Raw genomic sequence first — 18,841 nt, forward strand, 5'->3', positions numbered from 1 at the left:
CAGCAGAGATTTCCGGTCTGCCACTATTAGGCAGCAGCTGTTGCCCACTTGACACCTGGTGAAATGGTAGTTTCAGAGAGAGAAATATTTAAAATTGACACCTGTCACTGAAACATTTGGTACAGAATTTTAAGAGAGGAGCTAGAACTAATGGTGAACTGTAGTGCTTCAATTTGGTGAAAAAGAAAACGCTGTGGGGCTCCATTTATGTGAGCTGGTATTTCCAGGTGAAGGCTCTTGCTTTTGGAAATGTCGCCGAGCAACAAAACAGGCTCGAATTTAAAAGAAATTGTTTTTTAAAAGTCATATTGAAATATAGAGACTGCAAACTTGGTAGTCATTAGGAAAACCTGCAAGATGGATATTTATCATATTATTTTCTTTTCTGCTTTTCCAGGGACTCTCTGGGTGTCTTTAATTGCTGTTAATCTATTGTAATTCGGTATCGTAATTCAGTGTGTGGGTTGCTGTGACTCTTCAGGAATTCGGAAATTATAAATGCCAGGTAAGGAAGAGATTATTAAGAGCAACACGGAGTAACTTGATGTTGTGTTGCCAGTGCTGCTCTGATCTGATGACTGCCGCGCTAACTGACTGATGTCCCCGAGCGACCTTCTTCCCTCCAGCCCCTAGCCCGCCCGCGCTGCAGTCGGGAAGCCCTGCCTCGGGGGATGGGTCTGAGCAGACCAAGTCCTCCCGGGAGACTCCTGCGTCCTGTGCACCGCCAGCAGGGAAGAGACAACCTGCGGAGTGTCAGGAGCAGAGTGTCCCTGGTTACCCGGTCGTTCCTCCGCCACTCCATCTACCATTGTGACGTCATGTTACTGTTGCGGCGGGACGGCTGCGTTCCGGTTCCGGATGGTTGCCGGGGAGTGTGGGTACACAGAGCAGTCCCGAGGGACGTCGAGGGGTCGCGGTGAGCGGACCCGCGTGACGTGAGCCGCGGCACCATGAGCCAGCGGCAGGTGCTGCAAGGTAAGAGCCGTGGGAAGGCGCCCCGACGGGCTGGCTCCTAGGGCGGGCTACTACTCCACTTCGCCTCTCTCCGCAGTGTTCGAGCTGTACCAGAACGCCAGGACCCGGTTTGTGCAGATGGTGGCGGAGCAGGCAACCAGACCCCAGAACATCGAGACACTGCAGAATGCGGGTGAGCCTTCACAGTGCACCAGATCTTGGTCTCACACCTCATCCCTCATCCATCTTCCTTCTTCATCGCCCTGGCTTCATCCTTCATCCTGCACTTCATCCTCCACCAACCACCCCAGCCTTGCCTGGTCCCCGGTCCTCTTTTTGTCCCAGCTTCCAGTCTTGGCCTTCACGCTCCTTTACTAGCTCAGCTTTTGGGGAGCCTAGGAAGTGGGCTAAAGTGGTGCCAAGTTCCTCCGGACTCCCTCCCCTCTGCGGGATCTTGTGGGTGAGGCAGTGGAGGAGGACTGGTATCATTTTCATCTTCATTGTTGCAATCATTTTCCTGGGTGGGAAATGTACTTTAACCAGACCAAATCTATCCCGGTGCCCTCTCTTGTCACTCTTTGATCACATTCACTTCCTAGAAGCAAAGAAACTCCAAGGTTGTTTTTGCCGGTCTCCTCTTGGCATTAAGGGAAGAAGTGTAGTATGCTAGAATCTTTTCCAAGACATGCGAAGCAAGCAAAACGGACCTTGCTTTGTGAATTCTACACAGCATCTTTTCCCCATCCCTTAGTCTGAAAGGAAGGAGGGGAAAGAGGACAGGTTACAGTTAGTGACATCCATTTTTGTTCCACCGCTAGTGTGTGTTTGTGTTTCTGAAGAGACAACACTGATGGGGCACCAAACACAAAACACAGAAAGGATTCTATCCAAATCTAGCTTGGAAAACCAATGAGTTTACTTAGCATTATTAACAGGAACCAATCTACCCCATTGGCTACACCACTGAAAATACCTTTCTCCATCAGCCACCTTAATCACTTAGACATCCTGGAGAGGGTCCAGACATCTTTGTCTGTAGTCACCCCATGACTGAGGGCGCACACGCACACACACACACACACACACACACACACACACACACACACAGGAGTTCAAGAGGCCACCAGCATCGCCCAGAAGACAGCTTTTCACAAGAGCCTCTGACTGAACTGTAAGCTTGATGCCACTTATTAGGTCTTAAGAAAACCTCAGTTTATAGGATGAGATCTTTAAAACTAGTTTAAATGAACACATCATTAAAATAAATTAAGAACACATGGCTGTGGTCACAGCATTTAGACAGCGTTACTCTGGGATTCTTTGAGGAAACACCTCTTGATCAGATTCTTTGTTTCCTCACTGAATTTTACTGTTTATTCCTTAGGTGTTATCTCTGGTTGTGACAGGGAGCCATTTATAGTAAAGTATGTTTTCAATTTCAGTGAGATAACTGTAGATTTAGCCTCCGCCAGTGCCATCTTTCAAAACTTTAGAACAGATTACAGGATGCCCCCTGTTCTATCCTGAGGCAGAAATTCTTTTGCCCTAATCTCCATCTTTTCAGTTTTGATTCAGGCTATGAACTTTGTCTCTAGAACCTCTGCCACAGTCAAAATACTTTGTGACAACGATCTCTTGTATTTTTCTTTTAAATGTTAAATTGTCGTGTATGCACGTGTCAGGTGCTGTGACAGAAGAGGCCAGCTTAGGAGGCCAGCTCTCTCCTTGCACCTCATGAGTCCTGCATGTTGAACCCAGGTTGTCAAGCTTGCCATCAAGCAAACAGAGACACATGGCTGCCTTGTATAGTGCCTCTAAATCATGATCTTCCTGCTGCTGTCTCTAACCCTGAGCAACCCCTGAACTAGTATCTACTTAAAAATGTTGTCATTTTGGAACTCATTTTGTCCTGTAATTGCTTCATGTATATTAATTTTCTTTATGTACAAAAATTTTGTTTATTAGGGCATTTTACATTTTAAAGACACAGTTTTAAATTTATTTTTTCTCAGTCCTACTCAGTGTACTCTGTGAATAGGTGCTTGCTATTTACAAGGATTTACTGCTTGGACTATGTATATGTAGGCAAATTAATAGTTTTTAAATAAAAATACTTAGAAAAAATTAATACTGAAATATTAAAATAAATATACATAATACTGAAGATAAAGAGTATCTTTAGGAATCTTAATGATGGTTTGCCTCTTCCCATCAGAGTACAAGGTAGAATACATTGTCAGTTTGTGTTTTTTTTTTGTTTTGTTTGGTTTTGTTTTTATTTTTAAGTCAAGGTTTTAGCCTTGGTGCCCAAGTTGGTCTTCAACTCTTTGACCCTCCTGCCTCAATTCTACCAAGTAGCTAGGGATAAGGACAGGAGCTAATGTTCCAAGTGTGGGGGGAATTTAACATAAACTAGCTGGCTAAGTGCTCAAAGTATAGGAGGCTTGTGGCTCAGCCCTGTAAGTCTGGCTTGTGAAGAAATGATACAGTAGTCTTTCAAAATTACCCACTTTTGACTATCATCTTAGTGGCACGTTAATTTTTTTTTTCTTTTCTGGGGAAACATCTTTAGCATACTTTAGTTATCTAAATCTCATAATTCTAGCAGTAACTTAAAATCATGGATGTCTCTGTAGTTCAAAACAACCTACAAGTTTTATTCTGAAACCTTTTCTTCCTTCCTAGTCAATAAGATTATCCATTCTAATGGTGTATCCTTTTAAAAAATCACCATGAATTTAAACATGCTTTTGACTGAGTTTGAATTCATATACAACCAAGCTTGTAATATGGAAAGTGTAAGTTCATTTTACTCTTGACTTTGGTACATGGTCTATGTATCTAGCAAGATTTTGTTTTGTCCCCCATCTCCCAACATATTCTTTAATTAAACATGCAGCATGGATCTAGGATAATGAGAAAGCATTTTTCACATAGGCATAATGAGCAAAGCATAATTCCCTAGCTAAGAATTTTTAATCATTGTATGTGAAAGGAATTTTTAAAATGAGGGTTGTTAAAAAACTAACTGTTTAAAGAAATTCTCTGTCTTTGTGTACTTGGGGTAGTTATCAAATAATAGTGAAGACCATCAGCCTATGAGATCTCCTTGGGAACCACCAGGGCAATTTGAATGAAGTCAGCCTTGGAAAACCTTCACAGATAAACCCCTGGAGGTTGGGGGCTGATAGTAAATTTAAGCTGGCCTCATAGGGAGCTTTAGGCTTCTCTGTCCCCCCCCAAAAAAACCCAAACAACCAACCAAACAAAAAACATTCTTATCAAACCAGAAGCTCTTTAAAAGTATACAGAGAAAAGTCCAGGGTCCCATAGGAACTGAGAACCAAGATAGTAGTTCACAGAATTGGACTGATAATCTGCCTGGATCAAGGCAGGTCCATAGAGACCAGTTTCAAGCCCATGACAGTCAACTGATCAATGATTTACTGACTGGGAGAAGTAGGGGGAACAAGAGGTGGTATTTGCTCTTGGTTGCTTGGTTTTTAAGTCCACAATGAACAATTTATTCTTTGGTTTTGGTTTATTCTTTGTGTAAGTTGATTTTAGTGAAGCAAACTTGGGATTCTGCTAAACAGTTGTGTGGGTCCTAGGAGGAATGCATGGCTACTTTCTGGGAAGAATGTTGGCCTTGCCTAAGAGCCAATGGGCTGGCCTGCGAAGATATAAGTTAGGCTGTGTTAGTTTCCAAAGAGGAATGTTGGCTTTGCCAATTGTCTTATGTTTCCTTCCATAATGATCACTTAATATTAGTTTTTTAAGATTTATTTTGTGCATATGAGTATGCTGCCTGCTTGTATGTGCACCATGTGTAGGGCTGGTACCCATGGAGGACAAAAGAGACTTGCCTGGAAACAGAATTATGGGTGGCTAATGGTTGTGAGCAATACAAGCTCTTAACTGTTGAGCCATCTCCCCAGACCCTCAATGTTAAATTTATGGCTTGTTTGGATTCTTTCAGAAATCCAGCTGACAATAAGTGATACTTGTACATGTCTAGAGAGAATAACCTCCTCCTAGTTTTCTAAACATTCTAAGCTTTGTGCCTGTCATGTAAGTCAGTGTCAAAAAATGCAGCAGACTACATTGTTTTTCCATAGAATTTTTTTTTTTAAATATAGGCTTAGTATTATAGACTTAGTTTAATAGCATGCATTTTGCTAAAGTCATCCAGAACTCATGATCTTCCCGCCTTAGTCTCCTGAGTGCTGGGATTGCAGTTGTGCACATCACACAAGCTTATAACATGCATTAAAAAAAAACCCTGAAATCTGATTTTAAATGAAATAGATGTCAATAAAGATATTGGCCTCTTGCCAAAAGAATCTGTCAAAAAATATACTTCTTTATTTCACAGTTACTTGTTAATTGTTATATATCAAGTTAGCTTCTATATATGATATTTCTGGTAGAAAACTGTTCTGTTCTTTTTAATTTGTAAAATATTCTTGCTCTTCTTTTGGTGCCAGGAAACTTGTGCGCAGTCATCATCTGTAATAATCTTAATCTCTATCTGATACAGTTATCAATTCCCTCCTCTGATAGATAGCTATTGAATGTTACCATTTTAAATGAATCAATTTTGTGTGTACTGTGGATTGAACCCAGGGCCTCTAACATGCTAAGCATGTAGGGTGCCATTTATACACATCTTTTAAAGTAAACTTTCTGTAATGTGCATACCATAAGCTGTCTAAATATTTTAGAATGAGTGTGTGCAATAAGGAATTAACTGTGAAGATTGAGTGTGTGTGTGTGTGTGTGTGTGTGTGTGTGTGTTTTGCTGGACATTGAATTCAGTCTCACATATGCAAGCCATGTACTCTACCATTAAACTACATATACTGTGAGCCTCAGACAGTTTTCTAATGAATTGCCTTACAAATATTTTTTTCTGCAGACATTGAAACCTGAAGCAGCAGCTAGCCTTTTGGTACAGCACTTAGTACTTAACATTCTGACTTCCCCCTAGATATTTGAATTATCTGCAGTTTTATAATCATATATATATATTGCAAAAAAGTCAACACATCAGTAGAAGAGAAGATAAAAAATATTAAGATTTTCAACTATCTACATGACTTTTGAAGCACATGGAACCGTGTCTGTATGGCGTGATCATGAGGGAGGGAACAGTTTAAATGGTCCATATGAGTTCCTTAAAGTTTCAGGAATTTATAATTGCATTATTACTATACTTAACATTGTATGCATAACATGAAAATAAGTATTACAAAATATTTTTATTTTGGTTTTAACTAAAGTTTATTTGAAATGAAATTAATTTGCACAGTTGGTTCATTTGCCATCAGTGAACATTTATGGCATGCACACATGCCAGATGGACACTGAACACATGTACTGATTATGCAAACATTAAAATGAGCAGCTTCTGCCCTTCAGTGGCTTATTTGCTAATGTATATAGTTTATGTAAGTAATATATATTACACATATAACATGTATACTATGTATATATATTATTACACATGTAATTTAGGTAATGCGTTGTATATATGTATTAACTGTTATATATCTATATATTACTATTTATTTGAAAGACACCTAAATCAAGATTTGGGTATAAGAGGTACTGTATGGGGGATGCATCTTGGGGGTAGGTATTACCTCTGTTGAATTTCTAGAAGCTAGCCAGATGAAACTGCTTTTAGACAGAGAAAACATTATGTGCAAAGACAGGAACTCAAGACAGAGAAGAGGTGGTACTGAGCAGGAAATGCCAGTGCTGAGGTCTGACTGGGGCTTGGGAACCAGGGAAAGGGTAGGAGAGGAATTAAAGCCAGAGGGGAAAGCAGGCCTACTCCTGAAGTGTGCATTTCTCCTGCAAGAAATGCAAAGCCAGCACAAGTTTGCAGCCAGAGGAATGACTGGGCCAGCCTTGTATGTGGGAACATGATTTTGGGGTTAGTGTGAAAAATAGTTTGGTAGGGCTTATATGGCACCATGAAGAGTGGGTGCCTGTCATGTGAATAAGAGCTGGAAAATGGGTGAAGTTTGCAGGATGGAGTGGCTTAGAATGCAAGGCAGGGCCAGGTAAGGACAGGGACAGGTTGGGAGATAACTCCCAGAAGTCTTGTCGCTTGTACACACCATCACCATTCAGAAATGGAGAACACAGTGAAGCAGAAGGACTGGCTTCTCCCTCTGTAAGAACATGGAGGGAGGAGTCTGTCTGAGGGGGTGAGCAGCTTGGAAAGAGACACTTAGCAAGGAGATCTTAGCTGGAAAGAGGGTTAGACACACAGAACTTACATCTTTATTTTAAAATTATGTAAAAGGCCACTTAATACTTCCTCATGCAATTATGTCCTAATAACTTTGTCTACAGTATAATACAAGTAACCTTTTCATGCAGTGCTAGGGATTGAACCCTTGCTAGGTGTGCATCGCTCACGCCATCACTGAGCTATATGCTCAGTCCTGAAGTAACGGGTATGTTTCCTCTTGAAATCTCATGGACAGATGGTATCGAGCGGTGTTGATCAACTCCAGGGTGAGATAGATGCACTAGGAAAATTAGGGGATCTTTTATTTAATGTATAGAAGATAACTACAGCAATGCTAATGGTAGAATAATAGGAGTAACTCACTGGCAGTCCAGAGGCTGTGGTACTCATGGGCAGCCCCCCGATGGACTTTTAGTTTTCATGCACTCATTGTGACCTGTGGACTCCTAAACAGACAGTCGGGTAAGGAGAAAACTACTGTCGTTTTTTCTTCTCTTTTTCCACTTCTTTTCTCTCTGTCTCTGTTACTTTCCTTCTCCCTTTAGTGAGTGCTTGTTTTTATATCATCCTTCTCACATCTGTGTGTTTTTAGAACAAATCTATCTATTATTTCCTGTCTTCTATTGCGTATGCATCGTGAGGTTCTGTGGAGGAAACCTAGGGTTATTCGCGCGGTAGGTGTGCTGTTACTGCAGTGAGACACCGTGATCAAATGCAAGTTGGGAAGGAGACAGTTTGCAGTCTATCACTGAAGAAAGCAGTCAGGAACTCAAACAACAGCAAGAACCTGGAGCTGAGGCAGAAGCCATGGAGGGGTGCTGCCTTATGGCTTGATCCCCATGGCCTGCCCAGCCTGCTTTCCTACAGAACCGAATCACCAGCCCAAAGATGGCACCACCCACAACAGGCTGGGCCGTTCCCTGTGAATCACTAATTAAGAAAATGCCTGACAGCCAAACTTTTTTTTTTTTTTCAACTAAGGCTCCCTTCTTTCAAATAAGTCTAGCTTGTATCTAGTCAACATAAAGGAAGCCAGGTAGGGAGTGATCTACTACTGAGGTACAACCTTATCATTGGAATAACAAAGTCTCCTTGCCAGTTAAAGGTAAGAACACATCTCCTAGATAGGGAAGTATCTGAAGACTGCTACATCTAAAGTACAAGCTTGGGGCACTCTTTGAAAATTTATTTTCTTCCCTAATAAAAAAATTAACTTTCTCAAGGTCACTTATTTAATGAAGTTATTCAAAGTATTTCAAACAGACTTTTCTGTAATTTTAGATATTTTAGAAATGTTTTTAAAAATTGCATTGTGTTAAAATGCAATTTTACTGTCTAAAGTAAGAAATGTATGATGTTTATAATATGGCAGAAATACAGAAAAAAAAATCAGTTAACTCTGATTTGGGACAGAAGAAAAAGAATAACCAGTTATCCATTGGCTTTGCATTTCAAAAAAGATGTGTGTGTGTGTGCATGTGTGTGTGTACGTGTCTGTATGTATGGTGTGCATGTGTGTGTATGTATGTATGTATGGTGTGTGTGTGTGTTTGTATGTATGGTCTCTCTCTTTCTCTCTCTCTCTCTCTCTCTCTCTCTGTGTATGTATGTATGTATGGTGTGTGTGTCTGTGTGTTTGTATGTATGGTCTCTCTCTTTCTCTCTTTCTGTGTGTGTGTGTGTGTGTGTGTGTGCACATGCACAAGTGCTTGAAGAAGCCAGAAGAGGGTTGGTCCCCTGGAAGTGTGTTAGTGAAGTTACAAGTGTAAGCTGCCTGGTGTCACAGGGAATTGAATTTAGATCTTCTGGAAGAACAGCAAATGTTTTTAACTTTGAGTTATCTCTCCAGCTCTGTCTTAATATTCTATGAGTCAGATGTATTTGAAAAAAATGGAGAAAACGTGAAAGGGAAAAAATTCCTCTGACTATGTGAACTGTTGAAATAAACGATGAAATTTCCCAAATTGGGTGACTTGTAGTTGGTTAGTTGTAACTAATAAGTCATCACTAATAAATACTTCTAATGAAATTAAATATTGTAACATAATAATTCACTTTAAACCTTTTTTATTTTATTTATTTGTTTTAAAGACAGGGTCTCACTATGTTGCCCTGGCTGGACTGGAAGTTGCTATAGAAAGCAAGCTGATTTTAAACTCACAGACATTCTCCTGCCTCCGCCTCCCTACTGCTGAGATTAAAAATGTGCACCACCATCCATGGCTATTTTTTTTTTTACAGTCTTAACAGTTAAGAGTTCTTATGGTTTAATTTTTAATGTAATCCAATATGAATAACCCAGTATTGACTTTACTCAACTATGTATTTCAAAAGATAACAAGCTGCTGCCTTTGCATAAATATATCAAAAAGAAAAGGGAAAAAATCAGAATCATCTGAAAAAAGAATAACAATCACACCATGGCTCTTCAAAAACTTATGGCTAGATGGGCAGTGGTGGCGCACGCCTTTAATCCCAGCACTTGGGAGGCAGAGGCAGGCGGATTTCTGAGTTCGAGGCCAGCCTGGTCTACAGAGTGAGTTCCAGGACAGCCAGGACTACACAGAGAAACCCTGTCTCGAAAAAAACAAAAAAAAACAAACAAAAACAAAAACTTATGGCTATGGTCCCAAAAGTGCATCCATTGTGAACTTTACTATGCATGTTTTGACCTCTTTTTAATAACACTGTCATCTTTATTATAAATATGCCAATCAATACTTGGAAATAAGTCAACCCAAAGGAAGAGATGGGCTAAACCCTCAGATACATTTCTGCAGTAAGGATGTAGGCCAATAGGCACATGAGAAGATGCTCACCACTCTTAGCTGGGGAATGCACAGCAGCCACAGTGCTGCTGCTGTCTTGTGCACACCATGAGCACAGTACTGCTTGGGTGTAGAAGTACTGCGCCCTTTGTGGTGTAGCTGCTGTTGAAGGCAGGTAGCTGGGGATGGTTACCCACCACTGTAAACAGACAACACCCGCATACAGTTAAAAAGGATGAAAAGGCAAGTTTGTTATCACAGCACAAGGACAAAAGTAAGGAAGTGTTAAAAAGAAGTAACTGTTGTTTCTAATTTCCAGAAAGTTTCTAGAAATAGCCTATGTCCGTTTTTGGTAATTATTTTAATTCTTTTTTTTTGTTTTGTTTTGTTTTGTTTTTTTCGAGACAGGGTTTCTCTGTGTAGCCCTGGCTGTCCTGGAACTCACTTTGTAGACCAGGCTGGCCTCGAACTCAGAAATCCGCCTGCCTCTGCCTCCCAAGTGCTGGGATTAAAGGTGTGCGCCACCAATGCCCAGCTACTTTAATTCTTTATTCTGTACTCTAAACATTTTGTTGTGAGACTTCTGAAGTTATCTCTCTTAGAAAGTCTAGTGAAAAATATAAACAGCATTCACAAACATCAGGGCTTGGTTAGCCCAGACCCTGAACCACATGTGAGCAGGCATGCCTTATAGCATGTGCTCCAATCTGGCCAATTTAAACACAGAAACAATAACCAAATGAAACTTGAAACTAGGACGGCTCACAAGCTGTGTAATTAAACACATCTTGACACACACTTGTTTCTAGCTTATGCTATTTCTGGTCTGAGCTCATGTTATTGTGAATGCTATTTTTTTCTCTTTCAAATGTTTCTAAATATAGAGTGATGTAAGGAAATTTGGTAATTGACTTTTGACTATCAGTATATATATACACACACACACATATATATATTCATTATATAAACCTTTCTAACTTCTTAAATTATATTTTTATTTACTCTTTTTGTGTGTTGTGTATATGTGTGTGGGTGTGCATGTGCCACAGCTTGCATGTAGAGGTCAGAAGGTAACTGTAGTTGTTAGTTCTCTCCATGTGAGTCTTAGGGATAGAACTTAGGTGGTTGGTGACAAGTGCTTCTGCTTGCTAACTCATTGGTCTCTACCAGGACATATTTTAAAGGAATTTTAAAGTATAAGGATGTTAAGTTTAATATATATGTACATTAAATAACATTTGGAAAGCCAAAGGCACTTTGTTCCAATTTGAATGCTGTCATTGTTTCTTGTAATGTTAGACTTAAGTGATGACTTGGAAGCAGAAGCAGCATGTGGAAGATAAGGCTGGCACAAGGAGTTAAACATCCTGTGAGATAACCATAATGTATTTATTACTGGGTTCTCCACCCTGGCCTCCTCAGCTCTCAACACACATTTGTTCATTAATTATCAACTGAGAATGTCTGAATTCTAATCTCATTTCATCGGTTCTTAATTGTGAACGATTTATGTAGTTCTTAATTGTGAACAATTTATGTAGTCCTTCTTGGCTTCAATTCCTTTATTTGTGAAAGAGGCCTAAAAAGAGGGCCTAGTTCTTAGGTTTGTCGTGAGAATTAAGTGAGTTACTATAAAACAAGGGTCCTAGAGCAATGCTTTTGCATGAAACTCCCCGTCCCTATAAATGACTTACTATGATGGTGATGATGGCCATACGGCCATTGTGTATTCAACCCTGGCAAAATATTATGGGAGAGCTGGTGATGCATTGTTGCCTTAGATCAAGGATTTGTTTAAAGATCCATGTAGCTGGTTATTGCTACATTGTGGGTTTTTCTTTCTCCTACTTTTTCCCACCTCTTTTTTTCCATCCTTTCAACCTCCTAACACTAGATAGGATAGAAAAACAGGTAAAATGGAAAGGGGAGACATTATCTATTGTTAGACTAATTCCTGCTGGTTAGGGGAATGGAGTCTCTTGGAGCAAGCCTGAACTTTGCCACAGTATATCTAATTATTTCTTCTTCTTCTTCTCCTTCTTCTTCTTCTTCTTCTTCTTCTTCTTCTTCTTCTTCTTCTTCTTCTTCTTCTTCTTCTTCTTCTTCTTCTTCTCCTTCTCCTTCTCCTTCTCCTCCTCCTCCTCCTCCTCCTCCTCCTCCTCCTCCATTTATATACCCTCTGAAAAATCCCCAGAATTCAAAATGTCACACAATCACAGAACCTATCTGCAACTGTCAAAATCATGCCTCTGCTACAGCATAAGAAAAATAATAGTCAGTTGCTGTAGACAATCTGAAGCAGTCTCCTATCCCTTACCTGGAATTAAAACAAAAACATATTCTTATCATGTTTCTATTTTTTTTAAAGAAGCCAAAATTAGAAACATCTATAGATCTACTTATGCCTCTTGTGAGTATGACCACTGGCTAGCCCTCAGTGGCTATCCTAGCTCCCTCGAGTTTGAGATAGAGCCTGAAAATTTTTCTGTAAGAAAATGCAGAAAAGACCAGATAAAACAAAGGATATGGAATGGTGCTTGAGAGAACTGGCGAAGGTGGTAGGGGTGGGGGCTGGGCTTTGCCCAGATACTCTATCCTTTCTCTGCATTCCTCCTGATGACATAGGTGTTTATCTGCTGAGTAAGTTGTGAATTCTCATCCAGCTCCAGAGCTGTACTTCCCCTCTGCATGTGTTAGTAATTTGGGCGGCTTGTGTGATTTTGTGTCTTGACCATCAGATGTCTTTAAAAGGTATCCAGTTAGTTTTCAGTGGGTACTTTGTGTGTGTGTGTGTGTTTAAGAGAGAAAGAGAGAGTGAAAGAGCTTTGAACTCGTGATCCCTCTGCCTCAGGCCCTGAAAGCAGGGCACTAGTCGTATACCACTATGCCTAACTCTCAATTGTTCTATTTATTTATTTGTTGTGCTAATTTCTCTTTTTAAACCTCATTTTCTGACTGCATATGTGCTGAGTCACATGTTTTGCTCTTTAGAGTAAAGCCTGGCTGATTTCTGTTCCTCACCCTTTAAGGTATAATGTCTTTGCTGAGGCCTCTTCTTCTGGACGTGGTCCCAACCATTCAGCAGACTGCCGCCTTGGCCCTCGGAAGACTGGCCAACTATAACGACGACTTAGCTGAAGCAGTTGTAAAGGGTGACATTCTTCCACAGCTTGTGTATTCATTGGCAGAGCAGAATGTAAGACTTTTTCAAAAACTTTTTTTTTTTGTCTTAGATTTTACAAATTGAAAGCTTTGGCACAGTTATAAACAGAAAGGCATTAGAACCCCAGAATGCTAGTACAACCTTAGATCCCTATGTGCAAATGAGAATATCTTTAGGGAATTTTGTTTTGGGACTTAAAGGCATTTTTTTATTATTATTACTACTGCTAATTTAAGAGGACCATGCAAAAAGTTCAGGGGATAGACACACAGTGTGTCTTTATCCTTCAGAGTTCTAGATATACCTCAGAGAAGAGGACAGCACCCAGATGAGAACACAGATGCTCTCAGCAACCCTCACATGCAGGTGACAGAGTAAGAGCCAGCCTGGAGGGAGAGCCTGTGCTAAACCGAAAGTTTGATCAAGCATGTGTCTGAGTAAACAAGCGTTCTAGCTCTTCTTAAAGAACTCTCTGGTTGGGGGGGCAGTTCAGAGAGGTAGTCCTTACAGTGCCTACTCCATAAACACCAGAACCTGTGTTCAGTTCCTCAAGTCCAGGTAAAAATGGCAGGCATAGTGGTACACACTTCTAATCTCAGCACTGGGATGCAAGGCAGGAGCATAAGGGCGCTCTGGGGTTCCCTGGCTGGCTGGTCTACCGTAATTGTTGATCTTGGCCAAAGAAAGACAATGTTTCAAGCAGAAAGCTTTCCTGAAGGTGACCCCCAAAGTTGGTCTCTAGTCTACAGAGAGAGAGAGAGAGAGAGAGAGAGAGAGAGAGAGAGAGAGAGAGAAGAGGAGAGGAGAGAAGAGAGGAGAGAGAGGGAGAGAGGAAGAGAAGGAGAGAGGGAGAGAGGAAGAGAGGGAGAGAAAGAGAGAGAAAGAGGGAGAGAGGGAAAGAGAGGAGGGAGGGAGAGAGGGAGAGAGGAGAGACTTTGGTGTTATTCTGTGTTTCTGATGAGCTACTTGCTGTCTGTAAGGGTTTTATACTACCCATCCCCTCCTAGTGTATTGTAATGCAGGCATGCACCTTCCTTAAGACTAGATTCCTACTTTTATAATAAAAACTAAAGAACTTGAATAGATACTTCCCTAAAAGAACATCTCCAAGTGGTGAAAAACACAAGAGAAACTTGGCAGCATCGGTGAGAGGTGCAAATCAAAGGCATGGAGTGGTGTCACAGCACACTTACCAGGTGACCATAACAAACATTGTTAAGGAAAACAAGGTGCTGATGTAAAGAGGTAGGGACCCTCAGCAACTGTCAGGAGGGATGGAGAAGGGCATGCTAGCCATAAGAAGTCATTCAGCAGGTGTGCAGCAAGCTTGCATTTATGATATGACGAATGAGCAATTCTAGCACCTGAAAGAACTAAAGGTGACACTCACAAAAGTCATATACAGCCGGGCAGTGGTGGTGCATGCCTTTAATTCCAGCACTTGGGAGACAGAGGCAAGGGGATTTCTGAGTTCGAGGCCAGCCTGGTCTACAGAGTGAGTTCCAGGACAGCCAGGGCTACACAGAGAAACCCTGTCTCAAAAAAACAAACAAATAAGTCATGTACAAATGTTTAGAGCAGCATGACTCACAGCATAGGATGAGAGAACAAAGTCTATCAACAGTTGATCAATGAGTAAGAAAACAACATCTATCCCACACAATGGACTGTTACTCTGCCACAGAAAGCATGTGACCACTGATAAATGCCTCATGGATGATTCGTAAATCATTATGCGTAATGACAGTGCCAGACATGAAAGACTGTACAGTATAATTTATATGAATACACAGAAAATGCAGATCTGTGTAGACAGAAGCAGACTTGTGGGTGCGGAAGGATCATGAAAGAAGGAAGAAAGAGAATGACTGCTAGTCTAAGGAATTCTTGGGTGGTGAAAGTACTCTAGAGCCAGACAGCAGTGATGCCTGCACAACACTGGGAGTGCATCACAATCAACATGGGTATTTTATGATGCACTTATTTCACCGGACTAAAAAACATCTTAACTGTGCAAAAATCTGTTGAATTTGATAGGTTTAATTTTTAATGCCATTCCAAGGAATTACAGAAATTTCATTTTTCTGCGGGTTTTCCTCCTTCATTCGTGCTACCATGCTTTTTCGCTCTGGACCACTTGCCTTTTCTTGGAAAGAAAGCTCTATGTCTTTGCATCCCACGTGGAACGCCTCAATAGTTTTCTACGTGTGACTGGCTGTGTACTAGTTATAAGCACAGAAGTGAGGCGGGGGCTTGACTACAAGCAACACAAGGATGCGAGGCATTACCCATGATGCTCTGCAGCCTTCGCTGTGACTGTAACCTGCATCCTCTTTGTAAATGACGAAGCCAAAATGACCTTACATTTTGTGTTCAGTTCTTTGGCTATAGGAATAAGAACATGAAACATTAGAACTAGGTGGGAGAATGTGATCAGAAAGTGTGAATTACAGGCACTGGGAGTTAACAGGGAGCTATTAATAACTTTACATTATAAATTTGATGATTCTACAGAATAAAAAGTCAAATTTCTTAAGGTAATGACAAGAAATGTGTCATTATTTTTATGATTATAATAATCGTTAAAAATTTATTTTAAAGCTCTCCTGAAGTAGAAATTCCTCGTTTCTTTGGAAAGTTAGTTATGCCAAATGATGTTTTGCTGGGACATGTTTTCCTGAAGTAGGCACAGGTGAATCGATTGTTTGGATATAGCAAGCACATGAAAGAACCTGTGATAAAGGAGTATAAATATGACCACAGACAGTGGGAGAGGAGCACAGAGCATTGGTTTGTTTTGTTCCACCTTGCTACTCTTTGATAATGAAAGCCATGTATTGGTTCGCCTTACACAGCATTGTTGAGCTTAACTTGTGGTAATATCACCATTAAGAGAAACTCGCCCAAGAACTGCTTGTGAGGTTTCTGCGGCAACTTGCCTCACCTCAGGCTGGTTTGGTGAGCCTGGTGGCTTATTCAGGATTGAACAGCAGCTGCCTGGTGTTTGCTTGCTGAAAGGATTGGTCTGCAGCTGCTGGTCCATGCCTGGTGTCTGCCTGCACAGAGCACTGGTCTGCAGCTGCTGGTTCATGCCTGATGTCTGCCTGCCCAGAGCACTGGTCTGCAGTTGCTGGTTCGTGTGTGGTGTCTGCCTGCCCAGAGCACTGGTCTGTAGCTGCTGGTCCATGCCTGGTGTTTGCCTGCTAGAGCACTGGTCTGCAGCTGCTGGTCCATGCCTGGTGTCTGCTTGCTGAAAGGATTGGACTGTAGCTGCTGGTTCGTGCCTGGTGTCTGCCTGCCCAGAGCACTAGTCTGCAACTGCTGGTTCCTGTGTGGTGTCTGCCTGTCTAGAGCACTGGTCTGCAGCTGCTGAGTTCTATTTGGTGTTGGCTATGGGACTGAACTGTTGTCAAAAAAAAACAAGCTCGCCCCCAAAGAACTATTGCTGAACAGGCCCACTTCCCCCACATCCTAATAACTTTTCTCTTTCACTGCCTTTGCTGGGTGGTGGGCTAGAGGAGAGGTTGGACCCTTATTTAAAAGTAAGTTGAAGAAAATTTATCCCTATTCTCTACCTTAATTTTGATAATAAATTAGAGTTTGGGTTCTTGAAATAATTGAAGAAAATAAAAGAAATATGTTACATTAAAGCACCAGACCAGTACTAGCATAGTATATTCTTTACATTGACATGTGCCACTTTTTAAGATATAGCATGTTAAAATACACTTAGTGTGTTTACTGTCTCTTATAATTTTTATTGTTTGTGATTTTAGTCTAACGACTAGAAACCTTTCAGAGAAGGTGCTGTAGTTGGATGGTCCTTCTTAGTATTTTGAATGACAAATGGCCATATTAGGCTCATATGTGTGAATGCTTGATCCCAGCTGGTAAAACTGAGAAGAATTATATGTGGTCTTGTTGAGGAGGTATGTTACTGGTGGTAAGCTTTGAGGTTTCAAAAGCCCCTGTGGTTTGTATATGCTCAGCCCAGGGAGTGGCACAATTAGAAGGTGTGGCCCTGTTGGAGTAGGTGTGTCCCTGTTGGAGTAGTTGTGTCATTGTGGATGTGGGCTTTAAGACCCTTATCCTAGCTGTCTGGAAGCTAGTATTTTTCTAGCAGCCTTCAGATGAAGATGTAGGACTCTCAGCTCCTCCTGTACCATGCCTGCCTGGATGCTTCCATGTTCCCAACTGAATAGCAGCTATGCTTCAATAATGAACTGAACCTCTGAACCTGTAAGCCAGCCCCAATTAAATGTTGTCCTTATAAGAGCTGCCTCGGTCATGGTGTCTGTTCACATCATTAAAACCCTAACTAAGACACCAGTTACTTTTCTCTCTGCCTCTTGGTTGTGGATCAGATATAAGCTCTCAGTTGCTGCTCCTGAGCCATGCCTGCCACCTGTTGCCTTGGTTATGGTGTCTCCTCACAGCAATAGAAAAGGAACTTAGACAGTAGTTAATAGAAAAAAGTCAAAACTGATAATATCAAGTAGGAGATTAACTGGGTTTTATTAATAAGGACTATGAGATCAGCTGAAAGTGGTGGTATATGCCTTTAATGTCAGCACTCAATATATAGAGGCAGGCAGCTCTCTGTGAGTTCAAGACCAGCATGGGCCATATGTTATGTTCAGTGTGAGCCCAGTACACACAGTGAGACTTTATCTAAAACAAACAAGCAACGAAACCAGCAGAGAATTATGAGATCATCTCTATATTATAAAATTCATGTAACAATGGTAGAGCTAAACATTTCCTGTATATTTTAGCAACATGAAGAGAGAAACATGCTACTCCTTTGTTTCACTTCCATTTTTTATTCTTTAACCAAATGAAGTTTCTATATTGAGCATACTATACATGTGGAACAGCATTCACAAGTTACACAATGGCTGACTTGTTTTTATCTTTTAAAAAGCCCTCTCTGGAATAGAAAAATAACATATCCTTTGGTTTATTTTTTTTTTAACCAGGAGAAGTTTTGGAAATGTTGTGAATGTTTTAATTTAATGTGATTTCTAGGTATATCTTGGAGCATAGCTGCTATTCAGTGTAGTTCTTTGAGGTCAGGAAAGCCTGCCATGCTGAGGGGCTGCAGAGAAATAACAGAAAAGAGGTGGTCAGTTGACAGAGATGGTTAATATGCTAACATTCCAGAGTTCCCTTCTATCAAAGAGGACCTTAGTATCAAGCAGATAACAATAATCCAATTATTTTATGAATTTGCAGAAAGTCCCATGTTTATATTTGATTTTATACAATTTCCAAATGCATGCTTCAAAGTAAAACATTTTTAGCACAATTTAAAACTGACCTTGTCACAACACCCAGAGGAAGCTCCACTCCCAGGTGCTCTGACACACCCAGAATCAGAGGTAAGCAGGAACCAACATCTGTCCCAACACTGGGAGTAACTGGGACCAGCGGGACCGGGCACACAGGAACTCCGCCAGTCCAGTGACTTGGGTGCCTTCCGGTCTGTCTGGGCTGGGGTCCAGAGCAGACCTTGGTCACAAGCTCTGCAGCCAGTCCCACAACACCCAGAGGCAGCTCCACTTCCAGGTGATCTAACAAGCCCAGGATCCCAGGATCCCAGGATCCCAGAATCACAGGATCTCAGAGGCAGCTTGATTCTGAGGAGTTCTGACACAACCAGGATCACAGGAAGGACAGGCTCCAGTCAGA

The 18,841-nt window shown here is 41.1% G+C and overlaps 1 protein-coding gene across 3 annotated transcripts in view; it reads left to right on the forward strand.

The window, feature by feature from the left end:
• Nucleotides 1-701: 701 nt before the first annotated feature.
• The window catches only part of Spag6 (sperm associated antigen 6), a 55,952-nt gene continuing 37,812 nt past the window's right edge, over nt 702-18,841 (forward strand). The window contains exons 1-3 of one of the 3 annotated variants that reach the window (XM_031369111.1): nt 702-975; nt 1,052-1,147; nt 13,017-13,183. In XM_031369111.1, coding sequence (XP_031224971.1) covers nt 951-975; nt 1,052-1,147; nt 13,017-13,183 — 288 coding nt within the window. In that variant the 5' untranslated portion in view covers nt 702-950. The remainder of the gene's footprint in view (nt 976-1,051; nt 1,148-13,016; nt 13,184-18,841) is intronic. The other 2 variants (XM_031369109.1, XM_031369108.1) reach the window with 2 other exon arrangements.

The sequence above is a fragment of the Mastomys coucha genome, unplaced genomic scaffold (assembly GCF_008632895.1).
Source record: "Mastomys coucha isolate ucsf_1 unplaced genomic scaffold, UCSF_Mcou_1 pScaffold15, whole genome shotgun sequence".
Taxonomy (NCBI): Eukaryota; Metazoa; Chordata; class Mammalia; order Rodentia; family Muridae; genus Mastomys; species Mastomys coucha.